We start from the raw sequence: 20,754 nt of genomic DNA, 5'->3' as shown, positions 1-20,754 counted from the left end.
ACCTCTTTAATATTGTCTAATTTTTTTGGTGTCTATTTCATTTATTTCCACTCTGATCTTTATTATTTCCTTGTTTCTACTAACTTTGGGGGATTATTTGTTCTTTTTCTAATTCCTTTAGGTGTAAAGTTATGTTCTTTGAGGTTTTTCTTATGTCTTGAGGTAGGTCTGCATCGCTGTGAACTTCCCTCTTAGAACTGCTTTTGCTGCATCTCAGATTTTTGAAAGTTGTGTTTCTATTTTCATTCATTTTGAGGTATTTTTTTCATTATTGCTTATTACAGGATACTGAATATAGTTCCCTGTGCTATATAGTAGGATTCAGTCATTTATCTATTTTATATATAGTGGTTAGTATCTGCTAATCCCAAACTCATAATTTATCCCTCCTGCTTCCTTTCCCCTTTGGTAACCATGTTTGTTTTCTATATCTGTGAGTCTGTTTCCGTTTTGTAAATAAGTTCATTTGTATCATATTTTAGATTGCACATATAAATGATACAATAATTTCCTTTCTCTTTCTGACTTACTTCCCTTAGTATGATAATCTCTAGGTCCATCCATGTTGCTGCAAATGACGTTATTTCATTATTTTTAAGGTGGAGTAGTATTCCATTGTGTGTGTGTGTATGTGTGTGTGTGTATGTATATGTACACACACACACCATATCTTCTTTATCCACTCATCTGTCAATGGACATTTAGCTTGCTTCCATGTCTTGGCTATTGAAAATAGTGCTGCTGTGAACATTGGGGTGCATGTATCTTTTCAAATTACAGTTTTCTCCAGATGTATGCCCAGGAATGGGGTTGCAGGATCATAGGGTAACTCTATTTTTAGTTTGTTAAGGAAGCTCCATACTGTTTTCCATAGTGGCTGCACCAATTTACATTCCCACCAACAGTGTAGGAGGGTTCCCTGTTCACCACACCCTCTCCAGCATTTATTATTTGTAGACTTTTTAGTGATGGCCATTCTGACTGGTGTGAGGTGATACCTTGATGTAGTTTTGATTTGCATTTCTCTAATAATTAGCAATGTCGATCATCTTTTCATTTGCCTCTTGACCATCTGTATGCCTTCTTTGGAGAAATGTCTTATTTAGGTCTTCTGCCCATTTTTTTGATTGGGTTGTTTTTTTTTTTTGTTATTGAGTTGTATGGGCTGTTTATGTGTTTTGGAAATTAAGCCCTTGTCAGTTGCATCATTTGAAAGTATTTTCTTGCATTCTGTGGGTTGTCTTTTTGTTTTGTTTATGGTTTCCTTTACTGTGCAAAAACTTATAAGTTTCATTAGGTCCCATTTGTTTATTTTTGCTTGTATTTCTATTCCCTTGGGAGGATAACCTAAGGAAACACTGCTATGATTTAAGTCAGAGAATCTTTTGCCTATGTTCTCTTCTAGGAGTTTTATGCTGTCATGTCTTATATTTAAGTCTTTAAGCCATTTTTTTTTTACATCTTTATTGGAGTATAATTGCTTAACAATGGTGTGTTAGTTTCTGCTTTATAACAAAATGACTCAGTTTTACATATACATATGTTCCCATATCCCCTCCCTCTTGAGTCTCCCTCCCACCCTCCCTATCCCACCCATCCAGGGGTCACAAAGCACCGAGCTGATCTCCCTGTGCTATGCGGCTATTTCCCACTAGCTATCTACCTTATTTTGGTAGTGTATATATGTCCATGCCTCTCTTTCACTTTGCCACAGCTTACCCTTCCCCCTCGCCATATCCTCAAGTCCATTCTCTAGTAGGTCTGTGTCTTTATTCCTGTCTTACCCCTAGGTTTTTCATGACTTTTTTTTCTTCTTAAATTCCATATGTATGTGTTGGCATACGGTATTAGTCCTTCTCTTTCTGATTTACTTCACTCTGTATGACAGACTCTAGGTCTATCCACCTCATTACAAATAGCTCAATTTTGTTTCTTTTTAACGCTGAGTAATATTCCATTGTATATATGTGCCACATTTTCTTTATCCATTCATCTGATGATGGACACTTAGGTTGTTTGCATCTCCAGGCTATTGTAAATAGGGCTGCTATGAACATTTTGGTACATGACTCTTTTTGAATTATGGTTTTCTCAGGATATATGCCCAGTAGTGGGATTGCTGGGTCATATGGTAGTTCTATTTGTAGTTTTTTAAGGAACCTCCATACCGTTCTCCATAGTGGCTGTACCAATTCACGTTCCCACCAGCAGTGCAACAGTGTTCCCTTTTCTCCACACCCTGTCCAGCGTTTCTTGTTTCTAGATTTTTTGATGATGGCCATTCTGACTGGTGTGAGATGATATCTCATTGTAGTTTTGATTTGCATTTCTCTAATGATAAAAGATGTTGAGCATTCTTTCATGTGTTTGTTGGTAGTCTGTATATCTTCTGTGGAGAAATGTCTATTTAGGTCTTCTGCTCATTTTGGGATTGGGTTGTTTTTTTTTTTTGTTATTGAGCTGCATGAGCTGCTTATAAATTCTGGAGATTAATCCTTTGTCAGTTGCTTCATTTGCAAATATTTTCTCCCATTCTGAGGGTTGTCTTTTGGTCTTGTTCATGGTTTCCTTTGCTGTGCAAAAGCTTTGAAGTTTCATTAGGTCCCATTTGTATATTTTTGTTTTTATTTTCATTTCTCTAGGAGGTAGGTCAAAAAGGATCTTGCTGTGATTTATGTCATAGAGTGTTCTGCCTATGTTTTCCTCTAAGAGTTTGATAGTTTCTGGCCTTACATTTAGGTCTTTAATCCATTTTGAGCTTATTTTTGTGTATGGTGTTAGGGAATGATCTAATCTCATACTTTTACATGTCCCTATCCAGTTTTCCCAGCACCACTTATTGAAGAGGCTGTCCTTTCTCCACTGTACCTTCCTGCCTCCTTTATCAAAGATAAGGTGACCATATGTGTGTGGGTTTATCTCTGGGCTTTCTATCCTGTTCCATTGATCTATCTTTCTGTTTCTGTGCCAGTACCATACTGTCCTGATTACTGTAGCTTTGTAGTATAGTCTGAAGTCAGGGAGCCTGATTCCTCCAGCTCCATTTTTCGTTCTCAAGATTGCTTTGGCTATTCGGGGTCTTTTGTGTTTCCATACAAATTATAAAATTTTTTGTTCTAGTTCTGTGAAAAATGCCAGTGGTAGTTTGATAGGGATTGCATTGAATCTGTAGATTGCTTTGTGTAGTAGAGTCATTTTCACAATGTTGATTCTTCCAATCCAAGAACATGGTATATCTCTCCATCTATTTGTATCACCTTTAATTTCTTTCATCAGTGTCTTATAATTTTCTGCATACAGGTCTTTTGTCTCCTTAGGTAGGTTTATTCCTAGATATTTTATTCTTTTTGTTACACTGGTAAATGGGAGTGTTTTCTTGATTTCACTTTCAGATTTTTCATCATTAGTATATAGGAATGCCAGAGATTTCTGTGCATTAATTTTGTATCCTGCTACTTTACCAAATTCATTGATTAGCTCTAGTTGTTTTCTGGTAGCATCTTTAGGATTCTCTATGTATAGTATCATGTCATCTGCAAACAGTGACAGCTTTACTTCTTCTTTTCTGATTTGGATTCCTTTTATTTCCTTTTCTTCTCTGATTGCTGTGGCTAAAACTTCCAAAACTATGTTGAGTAAGAGTGGTGAGAGTGGGCAACCTTGTGTTTTTCCTGATCTTAGTGGAAATGGTTTCAGTTTTTCACCATTGAGGACGATGCTGGCTGTGGGTTTGTCATATATGGCCTTTATTATGTTGAGGAAAGTTCCCTCTATGCCTACTTTCTGCAGGGTTTTTATCATAAATGGGTGTTGAATTTTGTCGAAAGCTTTCTGTGCATCTATTGAGATGATCATATGGTTTTTCTCCTTCAATTTGTTAATATGGTGTATCACGTTGATTGATTTGCGTATATTGAAGAATCCTTGCATTCCTGGAATAAACCCCACTTATCATGGTGTATGATCCCTTTAATGTGCTGTTGGATTCTGTTTGCTAGTATTTTGTTGAGGATTTTTGCATCTATGTTCATCAGTGATATTGGCCTGTAGTTTTCTTTCTTTGTGACATCCTTGTCTGGTTTTGGTATCAAGGTGATGGTGGCCTCGTAGAATGAGTTTGGGAGTGTTCCTCCCTCTGCTATATTTTGGAAGAGTTTGAGAAGGATAGGTGTTAGCTCTTCTCTAAATGCTTGATAGAATTCACCCGTGAAGCCATCTGGTCCTGGGCTTTTGTTTGTTGGAAGATTTTTTATCACAGTTTCAATTTCAGTGCTTGTGATTGGTCTGTTCATATTTTCTATTTCTTCCTGATTCAGTCTTGGCAGGTTGTGCATTTCTAAGAATTTGTCCGTTTCTTCCAGGTTGTCCATTTTATTGGCATAGAGTTGCTTGTAGTAATCTCTCATGATCTTTTGTATTTCTGCAGTGTCAGTTGTTACTTCTCCTTTTTCATTTCTAATTCTATTGATTTGAGTCTTCTCCCTTTTTTTCTTGATGAGTCTGGCTAATGGTTTATCAATTTTGTTTATCTTCTCAAGAAACCAGCTTTTAGTTTTATTGATCTTTGCTATCGTTTCCTTCATTTCTTTTTCATTTATTTCTGATCTGATTTTTATGATTTCTTTCCTTCTGCTAACTTTGGGATGTTTTTGTTCTTCTTTCTCTAATTGCTTTAGGTGCAAGGTTAGGTTGTTTATTCGAGATGTTTCCTGTTTCTTAAGGTGGGATTGTATTGCTATAAACTTCCCTCTTAGAACTGCTTTTGCTGCATCCCATAGGTTTTGGGTCATCGTGTCTCCCTTGTCATTTGCTTCTCGGTATTTTTTTATTTCCTCTTTGATTTCTTCAGTGATCACTTCGTTATTAAGTAGTGTATTGTTTAGCCTCCATTTGTTTGTATTTTTTACAGATCTTTTCCTGTAATTGATGTCTAGTGTCATAGTGTTGTGGTCAGAAAAGATAATTGATACAATTTCAGTTTTCTTAAATTTACCAAGGCTTGATTTGTGACCCAAGATATGATCTATCCTGGAGAATGTTCCATGAGCACTTGAGAAAAATGTGTATTCTGTTGTTTTTGGATGGAATGTCCTCTAAATATCAATTAATTCCATCTTGTTTAATGTATCAGTTAAAGCTTATGTTTCTTTATATATTTTCATTTTGGATGATCTGTCCATTGGTGAAAGTGGGGTGTTAAAGTCCCCTACTACGAATGTGTTACTGTCGATTTCTCCTTTTATGGCTGTTAGTATTTGCCTTATGTATTGAGGTGCTCCTATGTTGGGTGCATAAATATTTACAATTATTATATCTTCTTGGATCGATCCCTTGATCATTATGTAGTGTCCTTCTTTGTCTCTTCTAGTAGTCTTTATTTTAAAGTCTATTTTGTCTGATATGAGAATTGCTACTCCAGCTTTCTTTTGGTTTCCATTGGCATGGAATATCTATTTCCATCCCCTCAGTTTCAGTCTGTATGTGTCCCTAGGTCTGAAGTGGGTCTCTTGTAAATAGCATATATACGCGTATTGTTTCTGTATCCATTCAGCTACTCTGTGTCTTTTGGTTGCAACATTTAATCCATTTACATTTAAGGTAATAATTGATATGTATGTTCCTATTACCATTTTCTTAATTGTTTTGTGTTTGTTATTGTAGGTGTATTCCTTCTCTTGTGTTTCCTGCATAGAGAAGTTTCTTTTTCATTTGTTGTAAAGCTGGTTTGGTGGTGCTGAACTCTCTCAGCTTTTGCTTGTCTGTAAACGTTTTAATTTCTCCATCAAATCTGAATGAGATCCTTGCTGGATAGAGTAATCTTGGTTGCAGGTTTTTCTCCTTCATCACTTTAAATATGTCCTGCCAGTCCCTTCTGGCTTGCAGAGTTTCTCCTGAAAGATCAGCTGTTAATCTTATGGGGATTCCCTTGTGTGTTATTAGATGTTTTTCCCTTGCTGCTTTTAATATGTTTTCTTTGTATTTAATTTTTGACAGTTTGATTAATATGTGTCTTGGCATATTTCTCCTTGGATTTATCCTGTATGGACTCTCTGTGCCTCCTGGAGTTGATTAACTATTTCCTTTCCCATATTAGGGAAGTTTTCAACTATAATCTCTTCAAATATTTTCTCAGTCCCTTTCTTTTTCTCTTCTTCTTCTGGAACCCCTATAATTCGAATGTTGGTGCGTTTAATTTTGTCCCAGAGGTCTCTGAGCCTGTCCTCAGATCTTTTCATTCTTTTTTATTTCTTCTGCTTTGCAGTAGTTATTTCCACTATTTTATCTTCCACGTTACTTATCCGTTCTTCTGCCTCAGTTATTCTGCTATTGATCCCATCTAGAGTATTTTTAATTTCATTTATTGTGTTTCTAATCATTGCTTGATTCATCTTTAGTTCTTCTAGGTCCTTGTTAACTGTTTCTTGCATTTTGTGTATTTCCAAGATTTTGAATCATCTTTACTATCATTATTCTGAATTCTTTTTCAGGTAGATTGCCTATTTCCCCTTCATTCGTTAGGTCTGGTGGGTTTTTTATCTTGCTCCTTCTCCTGCTGTGTGTTTTTCTGTCTTCTCATTTTGCTTATGTTACTTTCTTTGGGGTCTCCTTTTTGCAGGCTGCAGGTTCGTAGTTCCCGTTGTTTTTGGTGTCTGTCCCCAGTGGCTAACGTTGGTTCAGTGGGTTGTGTAGGCTTCCTGGTGGAGGGGACTAGTGCCTGTGTTCTGGTGGATGAGGCTGGATCTTGTCTTTCTGATGGGCAGGTCCACGTCTGGTGGTGTGTTTTGGGGTGTCTGTGGACTTTTTATGATTTTATGCAGCCTCTCTGCTAATGGGTGGTGTTGTGTTCCTGTCTTGCTAGTTGTTTGGCACAGGGTGTCCAGCACTGTAGCTTGCTGGTCGTTGAGTGAAGCTGAGTGTTGGTGTTGAGATGGAGATCTCTGGGAGATTTTCCCCATTTGATATTATGTAGAGCTGGGAGGTCTCTTGTGGACCAGTGTCCTGAATTTCACTCTCCCACCTCAGAGGCACAGCACTGACTCCTGGCTGCAGCACCAGGAACCTTTCATTCACACGGCTCCTCAGTTTGGGATGATTCGTTGTCTATTCATGTATTCCACAGATGCAGGGTACATCAAGTTGATTGTGGAGCTTTAATCAGCTCCTTCTGAGGCTGCTGGGAGAGATTTCCCTTTCTCTTCTTTGTTCTCACAGCTCCCGGGTCTCAGTTTTGGATTGGGTCCCGCCTCTGCGTGTAGGTCGCCGGAGGGCTTCTGTTCTTCGTTCAGACAGGACAGGGTTAAAGGAGCAGCCACTTCGGGGACTCTGGCTCACTCAGGCCGGGAGGGAGTGAGGGGCACAGAGTGCCGGGAGATCCTGCAGAGGCAGAGGCCGGTGTGATGTTGCACCAGCCCGAGGTGCGCCGTGCGCTCTCCCTGGGAAGCCTTCCCTGGATCCCGGGACCCCGGCAGTGACGGGCTGCACAGGCTTCCCAGAAGGGGGGCGTGGACATGACCTGCGCTTGCACACAGGCTTCTTGGTGGCGGCAGCAGCAGCCTTAGCGTCTCATGCCCATCTCTGGGGTCCGCGCTGATAGCCGTGGCTTGCGCCCATCTCTGGAGCTCCTTTAAGCAGTGCTCTTAATCCCCTCTCCTCATGCACCAGGAAACAAAGAGGGAAGAAAATGTCTCTTGACTCTTCGGCAGGTCCAGACTTTTTCCCGGACTCCCTCCCGGCTTGCTGTGGCACATTAGCCCCTGCAGGCTGTGTTCACGCCGCCAGCCCCAGTCCTCTCCCTGCGCCCCGACAGAAGCCCCAGCCTCAGCTCCCAGCACCGCCCGCCCTGGCGGGCGAGCAGACAAGCCTCTCAGGCTGGTGAGTTCTGGCATCGATCCTCTCTGCGGAATTCTCTCCACTTTGCCCTCCGCACCCCTGTTGCTGCGCTCTCCTCCGCAACTCGGAAGCTTCCCCCTCTGCCACCCGCAGTCTCCGCCTGCGAAGGGGCTTCCTAGTGTGTGGAAACCTTTCCTCCTTCATGGCTCCCTCCCACTGGTACAGGTCCCATCCCTATTCTTTTGTCTCTGTTTTTTCTTTTTCCTTTTGCCCTACCCAGGTACGTGGGGAGTTTCTTGCCTTTTGGGAGGTCTGAGGTCTTCTGCCAGCATTCAGTAGGTGTTCTGTAGGAGTTGTTCCACATGTAGCTGTATTTCTGGTGTATCTGTGGGGAGGAAGGTGATCTCTACGTCTTACTCTTCCGCCATCTTCCCCGAAAGTCCCTAAGCCATTTTGAATTTATATTTGTGTAGGGTGTGAGGAAGTGTTCTAATTTCATTGATTTATATGTGGCTGTCTAGCTTTCCCAATCACTTGCTGAAGAGATTCTTTTCTCCACTGTATATTCTTGCCTCCTTTGTCAAAGAGTAATTGACCACAGGTGTGTGAATTTATTTCTAGGCTCTCTATTGTGTTCCATTGATCCATAGGTCTGTTTTTGTGCCAGTACCACACTGTTTTGGTTATTGTGTCTTTGTAGTATTGTCTGAAGTCTGGGAGGGTTATGCCTCCAGCTTTGTTTTTTTTTCCCCTCAGGATTGGTTTTGCAATTCTGGGTCTTTTATGGCTCCATATAAATTTTAGGATTATTTGTTCTAGTTCTGTGAAAAATGTCATGGGTGATTTGATAGGGATTGAATTAAATCTGTAGATTTCTTTGGGTAGCATGGCCATTTTAACAGTATTAATTCTTTCAATTCAAGAGCATGGGATATATTTCCATTTTTTTGAATCATATTAAGTTTCCTTTATCAGTGTTTTATAGTTCTTAACGTATAAGTCTTTCACCTCCTTGGTCAGGTTTATTCCTAAGTATTTTAGTTTTTTTGATGCAATTTTAAAAGGGATTGTTTTTTACTTTCCCTTTCTGGCATTTCATTGTTAGTGTAAAGAAATGCAGCAGATTTCTGTATGTTAATCTTGTATTCTGTTACCTTGCTGAATTCATTTATCAGTTCTAGTAGTTTTTGTGCGAAGGCTTTAGGGTTTTCTAGATATAGTATCATTTCATCTGCACGTAATGACAGTTTTACCTCTTCGCTTTCAATTTGGATATCTTTTATTTCTTTTTCTTGTCTGATTGTTGTGGCCAGGACTTCCAATACTATGTTGAATAGAAGTGGTGAAAGTGGGCATCCTTGTCTTTTTCCAGATTTTAGTGGGAAGGCTTTCAGGTTTTCATTGTTGAGTATTATGTTGGCTGTAGGCTTGTCATAACTTGCTTTCATTATGTTGGTATATGTTCCCTCTATACCCACTTTGGTGAGAGTTTTTATCATGAATGGATGTTGAATTTTATCAAATGCTTTTTCTGCATCTATTGAGATGATCATATGGTGTTTGTCTTTTCTTTTTTTGATATGGTGTATCACATTGATTGATTTGCATACATAGAGCCATCCTTGTGACCCTGGAATAAATCCAACTTGATTATAGTGTATGATCTTTTTTATGTGTTGTTGGATTCAGTTTGCTAATATTCTGTTGAGAATTTTTGCATCTTTATTCATCAAAGTTATTGGCCTGTAATTTTCTTTTGTTTTTTTGGTGGTATGTTTTGTCTGGTTTTGGTATCAGTGTAATAGAGACTTCATAGAATGACTTTGGGATATTCCCTCCTCTTCAGTCTTTTAGAAGAATGAGAAGGATCAGTATAAGTTCTTCTTTGCATGTTTGGTAGAATTCTCTAATGAAGCCATCTGGTCCTGGACTTTTGTTTGCAGCAAGTATATATATATATATATATTTAAATTACAGATTCTAGTTCACCTCTAGTGATCAGTCTGTTCAACTTATCTCTTTCTTCCTGATTCAGTTTTGGTAGGCTCTATGTTTCTAGAAACTTGTCCATTTCTTCTAGGTTGTCCAATTCTTTGGTGTATAATTGTTCATAGTATTCTCTTATAGTTTTTTGTACTTCTGTGGTATCTCTTGTTATTTATCCTCTTTTACTTCTTATTTTGTTTCTTTGGGACTTCTCTCTTTTCTTTTTGGTGAGTCTGGCCAGAGCTTTATCGATTTTGTTTACCCTTTCAAAGAATCAGCTCTTGGCTTTAATGATTTTTTTTCTATTGTTTTATTAATCTCTATTTATTTCTTCTCTGATCTTTATTATTTCCTTCCTTTCACTGACTTAGGTTTTATGCTTTTGTTTCTTCTTTTTCTAATTCTTTTAGGTGGTAGGTTACGTTGTTTATTTGAGATGTTTCATGTTTTATGAGGAAGGCCTGTATTGCTATGAACTTCCCTCTAAGGACTGCTTGTGCTGCATCCAATAGATTTTGTATGGTTGTGTTTTTCAAGGTTTTTTTAAATTTCCTTTTCCATTTCTCCAGGGACTCACTGGTTTTTTAGCAGCATGTTGTTTGGTCTCTATGTGTTTTTGTCTTTTCCAGTATTGTTCTTATAAGTGATTTCTAGTTTCATATCATTGTGGTCTGAAAAGATGCTTGGTATGATTTCAGTCTTCTTAAATTTATTGATAGTTATTTTGTGGCCTAGCATGTGATCTGTTATGAAGACTGTTCCATGTGTACTTGAAAAGAATGTGTATTCTACAGTTTTGGGGTGGAATGTTCCATACACACACACACACACACACACACACATACACATACATATATATTTTTTTTATTGCTCTAGTGTATCATTTAAGGTCAGTATTTCCTTATATACTGTCTGGATGATCTATCCATTGCTATATGTGGAGTGTTAAAATTCCCTACTATTACTGTATTACTGTCAATTTCTCCCTTTATGTCTGTTAACATTTGCTTTATATACTTAGGTGCTCCTGTGTTGGGTGCATAAGTATTTCTGAATGTTATATCCTCTTCTTGGATTGACCCCTTTATCATTATGTAATGCTCTTCCTTGTATTTTTTTATAGTCTTTGTTTTGAAGTCTGTTGTCAAACATAATATTGCCACCTCAGCATTCTTTTTGTTTTCATTTACATTGAATATCTTTTTCCATCTTTTCACTTTGTGTGTTTTTAAGTGAGTTGTAAAGTGAGTGAAATGAGTCTCTTCTAGGCAGCATATAGACGGATCTTGTTTCTTTATCCATTTAGCCATCCTGTATCTTTTGACTGGAGCATTTAGTCCACTGATATCTAAAGTGATTGTCAATAGGTATGTCCTTATTGCTGTTGTGTTCAATGTTTTCTGGTTGCTTTTGTAATTCTGTTCTTTTTTCTTCTTTAAATCTCTACTTTTGTGGTTTGATGACTCTCTTTAATGTTATATTTAGGTTCTTTTATCTTTATTTTTTTATGTATCTATGGTAGGTTTTTGCTTTGTGGTTACCATGAGGTTCACGTCTGTTTGTCTGTCTGTTTTAAGCTGATAGTCACTTAAGTTTAACATATTCTAAAAGCTCTAGGATTTTTTATTACCACCCCTCCAATATTTTATGTTTTTGACATATCTTTTTATTTTGTATATCCCTTAAATTAACTACTTATGGTAGTGATAGCTGATTTTTTGAATTTGTCTTTTAACCTTCATACTAGCTGTTTAAGTGGTTGATCCACTGCCTTTACTATGTATTTGCCTATATCAATGATACAGAGATTTTTAAAATATATTTTCTTATTTCTAGCTATATCCTTTTCTCTTTCCCTTAAAGAAGACCCTTTAACATTTCTTGTGAGGCTGGTTTAGTGGTGATGACTCTTAGTTTTTGCTTGTGTGGGAAACTGTTTTTCCTTCAATTCTCAGTGATAACCTTGCCAAATAGGGAATTCTTGGTTGTAGGTTTTATTTTCTTCTTTTTAGCACTTGAAGTATATCATGGCACTCCTACTGATCTGCACAATTTCTGCTGAAAAATCAGCCTTATGGGGGTTCCCTTATATGGTTTTCTCTTGCTGCTTTTAAAATTTTCTCTTTTCACTGGGTTACTATCTGACACAAAAGATATTCACTGGCAGGGTTCCCTCATGCCTGGTCCAGTGGCATACAACTCAAAGTCTTTTGATGCTTGGCTTATTGTGCCTGAGAGGCAGCCTTCTTGTGTCAAGATGGCTTAAGGTCAGCTGCCTCAACAGGGGTCTGCTTGTCTTTTAAGAATGTGTATCCTTGCCCTCCCAGTGGTGAGGCTGTTTCTTAGGTGATTCATTGCAAGTCCCTCTTGACCGTTTTGTTTTCACTCTGCTCAAATACTCCCAGATGGCACATCAGTCCATGGTGTAAGTAGACATTCAGTAGAATAAAATGAGTTTCTTAATCTCTGTAATTGACTTTTTTCTGCAGATAACATTACTCGGATTAGGAGAGGTAGATTCAGTCCATAACATTCTCACCCATTACTCACTTCTCCCAGGTCAGTCATCTTCTGTGTATATATTTTGAAGGCTGTGGATGAGACTTCTGCTACCAGCTTCTCAATGAGTCCTGCAGAGGTTCGCTAGGTGGGTTTGTAGAATATAGAGGCATTTAGTTAGTACCTGTTGTTTTCAGCATTGGGGCTATAGCCTCATTCTAGGGAAAATCTTCTTCTACCTCTGGTTTAGTATGAAGCGACTAAAGGAACCCACTAGTTATGCCACTTTTCTCTATATCCCAAAGACAAAATTATTTGTTGTGCTTGAACTAGATTTTAAACTTAAAAAAAAAAAAAAAAAAAAGCTTTCATCTATTAGTAAAATAGAGAGCTTCTGAGTATTTGGTCTAGGTGGTGGTCAATACGGAAGAAAGCAGCTCTGGAGGAGCCCAGACTAACCTTGGTGATCTAGCCATCTCACCACCTCTAATCTCTACCTTCATTGTATTGGGCTTTATGTAGCAAATACAGGAAGAGTGCATGATGATAGTAAATGTTTTACATTAAAAACTCAACTCTGCAATTTGTCAGTAGAATGTGTAGCTCATTACCTTTCAGAGTTTTAAATTTTCTCAGGTTAAGCCAGAACAAACTAGTTACACTGTTGTCTACCTTTTGCTATGTAAAATGAAAGGATAAATCTGACATGCTTTTCTTTGCCATCTACTCTGGGGGTCCTGGGAGATGAAATGTGGCTTAAGTTCTTTAGGGTATGTGGTGATTAGAGCTGCCATTTATTGAGCATTCAATGGTACTAGACATGTTCTAAGTTCTTTATCAGTATTCACTCACTGAGCCCCCTATAAATCCTTTACTGTGGGTTTGGTTGCTATTCTTATTTTACAGACGAGGTAACTGATGCACTAAGAGGTTAGGACACCTGTCTAAGGTCATATAACTTGGAAGGAGCAGATATAGGAATTGATCTTAGGCAGTCTGGCTCCAGAGCCTGAACTCTTAACCACTGTTACATTGCCATGGGAATATGTGAGCAGTAGTCTCTTGAACAGACATGTTTGTCATAACCTCTTTATGAAGAATTAAGTATTCTCTTAGCCTCTCAAGTTACTAAAAAGTAGAATAAAATTTAAAAAATTTAAATCTTCAAATTTTAAAACCTCCTAGCTTTTACTTTGTGAATGATTTATTTTTGTTATGAAATAACTTTTGCTCCCCATCCAAACAGTGAAGAAAAACTAAGGCATCTACTGTAATCACGTTAGTGAGTAGGCTTTTATATTTCCTAGTCCATGGGTGAAGAAAGACGAATCAAAGAGATGGCATTCCACACAGGTAGCTAGTTGCAGAGCTTTACTAAGCTTTCAGGACTGTTTCCACTGTTGGCTGCTTAAGAGTGCCATTTCCATTTGTTCAAAACGTTTTATTGTTTACTATGTGCTAGGCTCTATATTAGGAGCTTGGGACACAGACATATATTAGACTAAAGAAGTTCAGTCTAGTTGGGGCCATCTGTAGAATGAAGTAATTGCAAAAACTACATGGTAGTAAGCATTAGAATATTGGTGCCGTGTGAGATGTAGATGACATGCTCAACTTGACACGTGGGATAAGATAGGAAATGCTTCACAGAGGAAATGACTGAGCTGGATTTTGAAGAATGAATAGTCCAGGATGGAAAAAGGGAAAGGAATATTCAGAAGGACTAGCAAGTACAAAACATGGAGCTCATTTGGGCAGTTGCCAGCTCAGCAGAAGTGAAGAGGGTCTGGAGTGGGAGATGAATAGAAAGAGGAATGCAGACAAGGAATCCCTACCATAGAAAGTCATCAGGAGTTTTACATTCGTGTAACACTGGATTTGAATTTCAGAAACTTCATTCTGTCTTGCACTAGAGCCATAGAGGTCAATTACAGGCTATTTAAAATTCTAGGGCAGTCAAAATTCAGACCCAAAAGAGGGTGGTGACAGTAAGGATGAAAAAGAAGCAAAAATAGGTAGTTAAGAATACTGCCCAGATTCCCTTGAAAAAAATCAAACAAAAGAGGGACATGAAAGAAAGCCATGCAAATTAAATTTCCCTTAGTTTACTGCCTGATTATTATTTGATGTGGCAATTCCTGTTAGACACACCCTAATTTCTCTGGGCATCTTCATGGATATTAGCATCTCTGACCTCCAGCAAGTGATTTCTAATCCTATGGTTCCTAGGATCTGAGAGTGACTGGCATGGTCCTTCACCTTCAGACATCAGTATACCCTCCTTGGTCTCTTCTGTGTTCTGTAGGCCCTACTACTTCTCACCATTGCCTAAATAAGTGTTTTATCATGTGTGCTGTTCCTGTTTGAAAAGCTTTACCTCCAGAGTTCTTTCTTAACAGCAAAAACCTTGCTTCTCTTTCAGGCTGACAAAATGCTACTCAGCCTTATCATTTGTCTAGCTTACCAGAAGGAACACATCATACCCTGCTTTACTTTCACAGTCCTAGAAGAGGCATGTGGTTGTTGAAAGGATTAAATGCTTTATTTATTTATTTTCTTCGTTTTGGTCTCTCTCCCTCCCACCCTCCCTATCCCACCCCTCTAGGTGGTCACAAAGCATTAAATGCTTTGATACTAAGTTCCCTGCATATGTTAAGGGCCCAGTATAGTTCTTCAGCACTTACCATAAGCACATAATGCCAGTACAATGTGATAACTTATGCACAGTATTTATTGTATTGGAATTACGTGCTTGTATCTTCCATTTAATTGTGTGTGCTTTGAAGCACTACTATGCATGAGATTTTGCATGTACCAATGATTTTTAAAACATTCTGCTATGGTTCCTGATATAAAAGCACTTATTAACATGGTTTATCGCCACTGTTCTCTCCCTAATATGTACTGGCCAGTAACAAATGATTAGAAAAATCAAGAACTTAAAGAATAAATTTTACTGTTGGTTAAGAATGAACAATTATATGGTATGTCATCAGAAGACTGTCAGCCTTTCCCAGATATGATATTTCTTACTCAGAACCTTAATATAACTTTGACTTTCAGTTCTAAGACATGGGAATAGCTTATCTATGTGAAATATCTTTAAATGATATGGTTTTGGTATTTAATAACTAAATCATCTGGGATGGGTACTTTGTACCACTTTGGCCGGTTAGCTCTTAAGTCAAATGTCTTTTGCTTAACACGAAGAAAAAGAATACAACATAGAAGTGCTGTGAAAGAAATGTTTGCATTCATTTGAAAAATAAAATACCAACTCTGGTTTTGTTAACATTCATTTTATAAAATACCTTAAAAGAACAGATAAAGTACTGGCGTTTACATAATAACCAGAATTGAAAAAGGATGAATAAAATATAAATTAATTGAACACATAACTATTTTGCCATATTAGACAAGTTTTAAAAAGGCATTAAAAAAATAAAATAGTAAATTGGGAAGAAAACCCTTCACTCAACTGCTGTCATTTTCTGGAAACTTTTCCTAGAAGCATTAAAATTCCAGGTCAACAGGCAGTACCTGTATTGTTGAAAACATACTGTAATTTGCTTCCAAATCTGTCAGCATAAGAGAAAAGATTAAAATTTTAACCAGGTTAGACAATTCAGTGCAAATTAAAGCTTCAAGTTGAAGATCCAAGAGGAAAAATAATGTCCAAACCGTAGGAAATGCTTCTGGAACTGAAAGAGAAAAAATTCACATTACGAAGAAATCATTGCAAGTGTTCTTGTGTGTGAAATACTGAGTTAACCAATGGGCCCTTTGAAGTTGCAGTTAGGGCTCTATTACTATTTGCAATATAGGCAAGGGAATATGGATGGGGAGGGGCTAAAGGTCATCTTTGTGGAAGGAAGTTCAAGATCACCATAAGCACTGCTGATTCAATTCTAGAAAATTTGGCCAGGATAGATATTATAGACATCAAGGGGAAAAAGAGATTGTGGAGATTAATTTACTGGACTATCTTTGAGGATAAGTATTTCTACCCCCAGAATATGTTGGGGGACCGGGGAGAGCAGGTTAATGTTGGCCACAATCTGTTTTAATTATATGAATTATATGTCATACTGGCTTTAAAAATAATCATATTACCAAGTCTTGAGACATGGGAGGAATGTCAAACTTTTTGGATCACAGTGAAACCAAACCTGGTTCATTTCCAACCATTAATGGCTAGTCACTTTTATAATTTAAAAATGTATTTTGGTTTAATTATTTCCTAAAAAAAAAAACTTTTGAGTTTGATAAGTCATAGGTAATAGGTAGCAATAGGTTTTTCATGATAACATTTGACAGAATTTTGCTCTTTCCATTCCATACAAAATTTTGATTCGTTCTTTTTAATGATAAAACTAATTGTTGCTGTTGAGTACTAGATACAGAGAGATTTTGGTGGAGGCTAGTAAGTTTTCTTTGCAAAATAGATTTTTAAAAATTCAGGCCTAAATTTTCTATATTGTCACCAGTCTTTTTCTAATCCTCACTGGAAATTTTCACATTTTTGAAAATTGTTTGAATGAGAATATACTATACTTCCTAACATTCGTATTTTACATCCTTCCCTAATCTATTAAGAATGTTATAATAATGTTATCACAATGAAGTGGCAACTTTTGGCTTTTAGACTGTACCTAAGATCAGCAAGTCATAAAAAAAACCCACAGTGCTATTCCAACGTGACATCAGAAACTAATAAATGAAAAATCATGATGACATAACATGGAGTTCATAAAGCAATGGAGAATTAGCCAATGCAGTTTTTAAAAGTGTAAAAAACTGCCCTCATATACCTACTTACAGGAAGAACATCTAAAGCAAATTAAAAATTCTCTTCCAGGGACATGAACCAGCTCAGAATCAGCTGAAGAAATTAAAATATGAGCACAAACTATCCAAGGCCTGTGACTCCTCATGTCAGGAGATCAAACTGTCAAGTAAGGGCACATGTCAGCTCACAAAGGAATGCGTTAGTTCCCTCCCCAGGTCAATGCAATGACTACACAAGTCTTGACTGTTAATTTCCTTTGGCTCTGCCACATGTTTGGTTACATGCTTTCAAATCCTGAAGAAAGGCTCACTATCAGATGCATCTTTTTACATCACACTGTGTGAAGTTAAAGGAGTGGCAGAAACGTGCACAAACCTGCAATCAGTCCATGTTTAGGAAACCTTCTGTGGGTTCAAGCATTTAACACAGACCTGGTTTTGTCTAATTTCTTCACTAACTTAATAAGAAAAAAAAAAAAAAGCAGATTGCCTGAAAATTCTAAAGCACTGGTGGAACCCTTCCAGGCTTTGTCCAGCAGAGACACTTTCACCACCAAAAGTGCAGATAAAGGATAACAGAATATTACAATGGAATCAGTTTGTGATGGAACACAGTGCCTGACAGCGTGGAGCACATCATAGATGCCCAATAAATATTTGTAGGTTTATTAAAAGTAATAACACGGTTTCTGAAGAACCAACCTCCATTTTGCAAAAAAGGCAAAACTATATAAATGTCTTATACCTGACTGGATGGAGCAAAGAGGAGCAATGAATGAGAGAATCAAAAAATTAAATACGAACTCTAATTTGATGGGAGAGAGAAAATTACTAAGAATTTTGCAAAAGAAAAATAAACATTGCCACAGTAGCATTAGCACTTAACAGTGCGTCAAAGGTGTAACATTTCCACTGCAATATGAACTGGTTCCTACACTTTTTAGGTACCAGAGTGTAATCACTCAAACAGGAAATGAACTCTATTCCACTTTGGAAAGGTATGGTCATAGTTTTATCTGAAAATCATTAAGTATTTCTGGGAGACGGTCCTCTTACTCAGCATGCCTCAAAGTAATGCGGCATAAATATCAGGGGGCCTCATTATATAACTTCAATACGGCATTGTCATGTGCAAGCGTATTCTCCCACCTCTGCGGTAGTTGCTTTCTAAGATTTTAGGTGTTTTTTTTTTTAGAGTCGTGACACCCTTGGGATGACAAAGATGAGAGTGTGGAAGATCACAAAACTTACACAAAAAGGGAAGCTCTTCTATATTATATGAAAACCCCTTATAAAAGGCATTCATTGACCAAAAAATGCTTTATACATTCAGATTTTCCCCATCTCTCAACAGTGATGGTTTCCAAAGAAAAGACTCAGTAGTGAAGGCCACACACTTTTTTTGCATTAATTTGATACGTTGAAAATCAGAACCTTTAAAGCATCTTGTAAATGGGAGAAATGGAACTGGACCTGGGTTTGGGGGGGTGGGATGGGAACGATCACAATGAGTATGTGACTTAGCTGTTGACACAGACAGCAAGGGAGTTGGTAGAAAATGTTACAGCAGACCTGACCACTGTACAGAGGGTCTATCAAGAACACAGTACAGGTATCAAAAAAGTCCCCAAACAAAACTAAAAAACAAACTGCAACTTTGCCAACTTGTAAACAAGGAAAAGCATTTCACAGATTCAAAGTTCAAGGGAAGTAAACGTCTTTAAATTATTTTTGTCAGTTCAACCCTGATTTAAAAGTATGGCTAGCAAAAATAAGGAAGCCGTGGCAATTGGCATCCTGAGCAAGAAGCTGTCTTCTGAGAAGCAGCACTTCCGAGCCTTTCTCTTCTCAAGATGCCACGTGAGGAGGAGATGTTCTCTCTTGAATTCCATCTCACTTTTCTCCTTTCCACACATCTGGAATATTCAGCAATTGCTTTGTGTTCTGGTGTTTACAGTCCTGGCTGCTATAGATTTAGACGTGGGGAGACGGGAGGGGGGAAGGCAAATTCTCGGAGGATGCTACGGGCCACTTCGACATTATTCTGGGCTATCTCTAAGGCTCTCTTAACTTCTTCAAAGGCATAACCCTCTCCCATGAGTTTTGCAATTTTTGCATCGACATTTTCCAATGCTGCGTCAGGCCCGTGGGGTTTTCTGTGGTGAATTTCTGGTGCAGTCCTGCGGGGTCGTGGTTTAGGAGGTCTGGCTGGTGCTTGTGAACCATCTGCATAGATTTTTAAAGAGATATCATTTAAATAATGAGATAAAAATAGACATTATACATTAGTATGATCTCATTATTTTATATGAAAACAGGTTTTCATTGTTTCTACAAAAACCATTTTCCATTTTTATATACTACAGTTGGATAGGTTATATTGTCCCCATTTTTGAACGTCAAGAAAACTAAGATAGGGTGTGTTGGAAATTTATCTGAGAAATTAACACAAATTTTTTCCCAATTCTACATATTGTTCTTTAAACCATATGAAATAAAAGATACAGAAGGAAAAAAACAAAAATAACTGAAAAAGAAAAGCTTTAAAAGCTTTCACTTTGGCAATACAGCTCACTCTTCTCTACTATCGTGGAGGCACTTGCTTGGGAAGTTTCTACTAGAGGAAACTGTTACAAGCTCGTGGATACTCCTGGCAGAACATCCCCACCAAGTCCTACACCCCACCCATGTCAGAGCAAAACTCCTGAGAAATATGCTTTGTAGCATATTTTTCAAGTTAATAATGCTGTAAAGTGATACCTTGCTGATGCTAGGGGGGAAATAATGAAATAGTAGATGCTTTGAGTCTGCTATTAGTCAATAGGTTGGACAGAAGTAAACTCAGTGCTTTGCTGAAATACTTTATCCAGATTCCAATGTAGAACGCTTAGCCTGAGAAAAAGCAAAGCCAGCAGAAACATTAGTGGAGAACTCGGTTCCAGATCAGTCCCCTGATAATAGTTTCTCAAAGTTAAACCAAATGACATTGGTATCCATGAATGGAAAGTAATCTTATTAGGAGAAAAGAAAGTTAGTTAATAGACCACCATCCCATACAGATCACCAGGACATGGGCTAGTAACTTGAGGTGGCACTTTTATCATGGATTTCCATTTATCTGTATCTGGTACTTAATATCAAAAGCCTAGATTTTTAAAAAAGGTTAAAAGTTGTCAAATTTATTCCATGAAACATTTATGGGTTTAAGATACAGTAGACACCAACAGTTATTTAATGTTTTTCTTCTTAGACCACTGACAGGTGCCAAATTCAAGGACACAAATAAATGAAGAAGTGAGGCTAGAACCCTCTTGACTCCTGTCCCTCTTGGTCTCTGCTCCCTTGCCAACTTTCCTCATGGCCTATGGAAATATTATAAGGTAATACTTTCAATAATAATCCAATGTAAATCATAAAGAATTATCTCATACATTATTTCATATTTTTCTCATAAGTATGATATTTTTCTCTGAGAAGGTAGCTTGTAAAAAAAAAAATCATCCTGTTTGCAATTCTAGCAGTATCAATATAACATACACAAAACAAAAGCCTCCAGGATGAAAAAATTTAGTTCTACACAAAATTGGATGATAGTCTTATTTTTAATTGTTCCTTTCTTACAGAATGATATCCAGTTTGAAAAAAATATTA

General features: G+C 37.6%; 1 protein-coding gene across 5 annotated transcripts in view; it reads right to left on the bottom strand.

Moving 5' to 3' along the window:
- Window positions 1-15,563: 15,563 nt before the first annotated feature.
- Window positions 15,564-20,754, bottom strand: part of CBLB (Cbl proto-oncogene B) — a 209,397-nt gene continuing 204,206 nt past the window's right edge. For all 5 annotated transcript variants that reach the window (XM_082626006.1, XM_082626002.1, XM_082626005.1 and 2 more), the window contains one exon: window positions 15,564-19,329. In XM_082626006.1, the coding sequence (XP_082482132.1) occupies window positions 19,070-19,329 (260 nt within the window). In that variant the 3' untranslated portion in view covers window positions 15,564-19,069. The remainder of the gene's footprint in view (window positions 19,330-20,754) is intronic.

This window comes from Mesoplodon mirus (genome assembly GCF_964341445.2).
Source record: "Mesoplodon mirus genome assembly, chromosome: 6".
Classification (NCBI taxonomy): Eukaryota; Metazoa; Chordata; class Mammalia; order Artiodactyla; family Ziphiidae; genus Mesoplodon; species Mesoplodon mirus.
The sequence above is the reverse complement of the archived record's forward strand: the minus strand, read 5'-3'. Positions and strand labels throughout refer to the sequence as shown.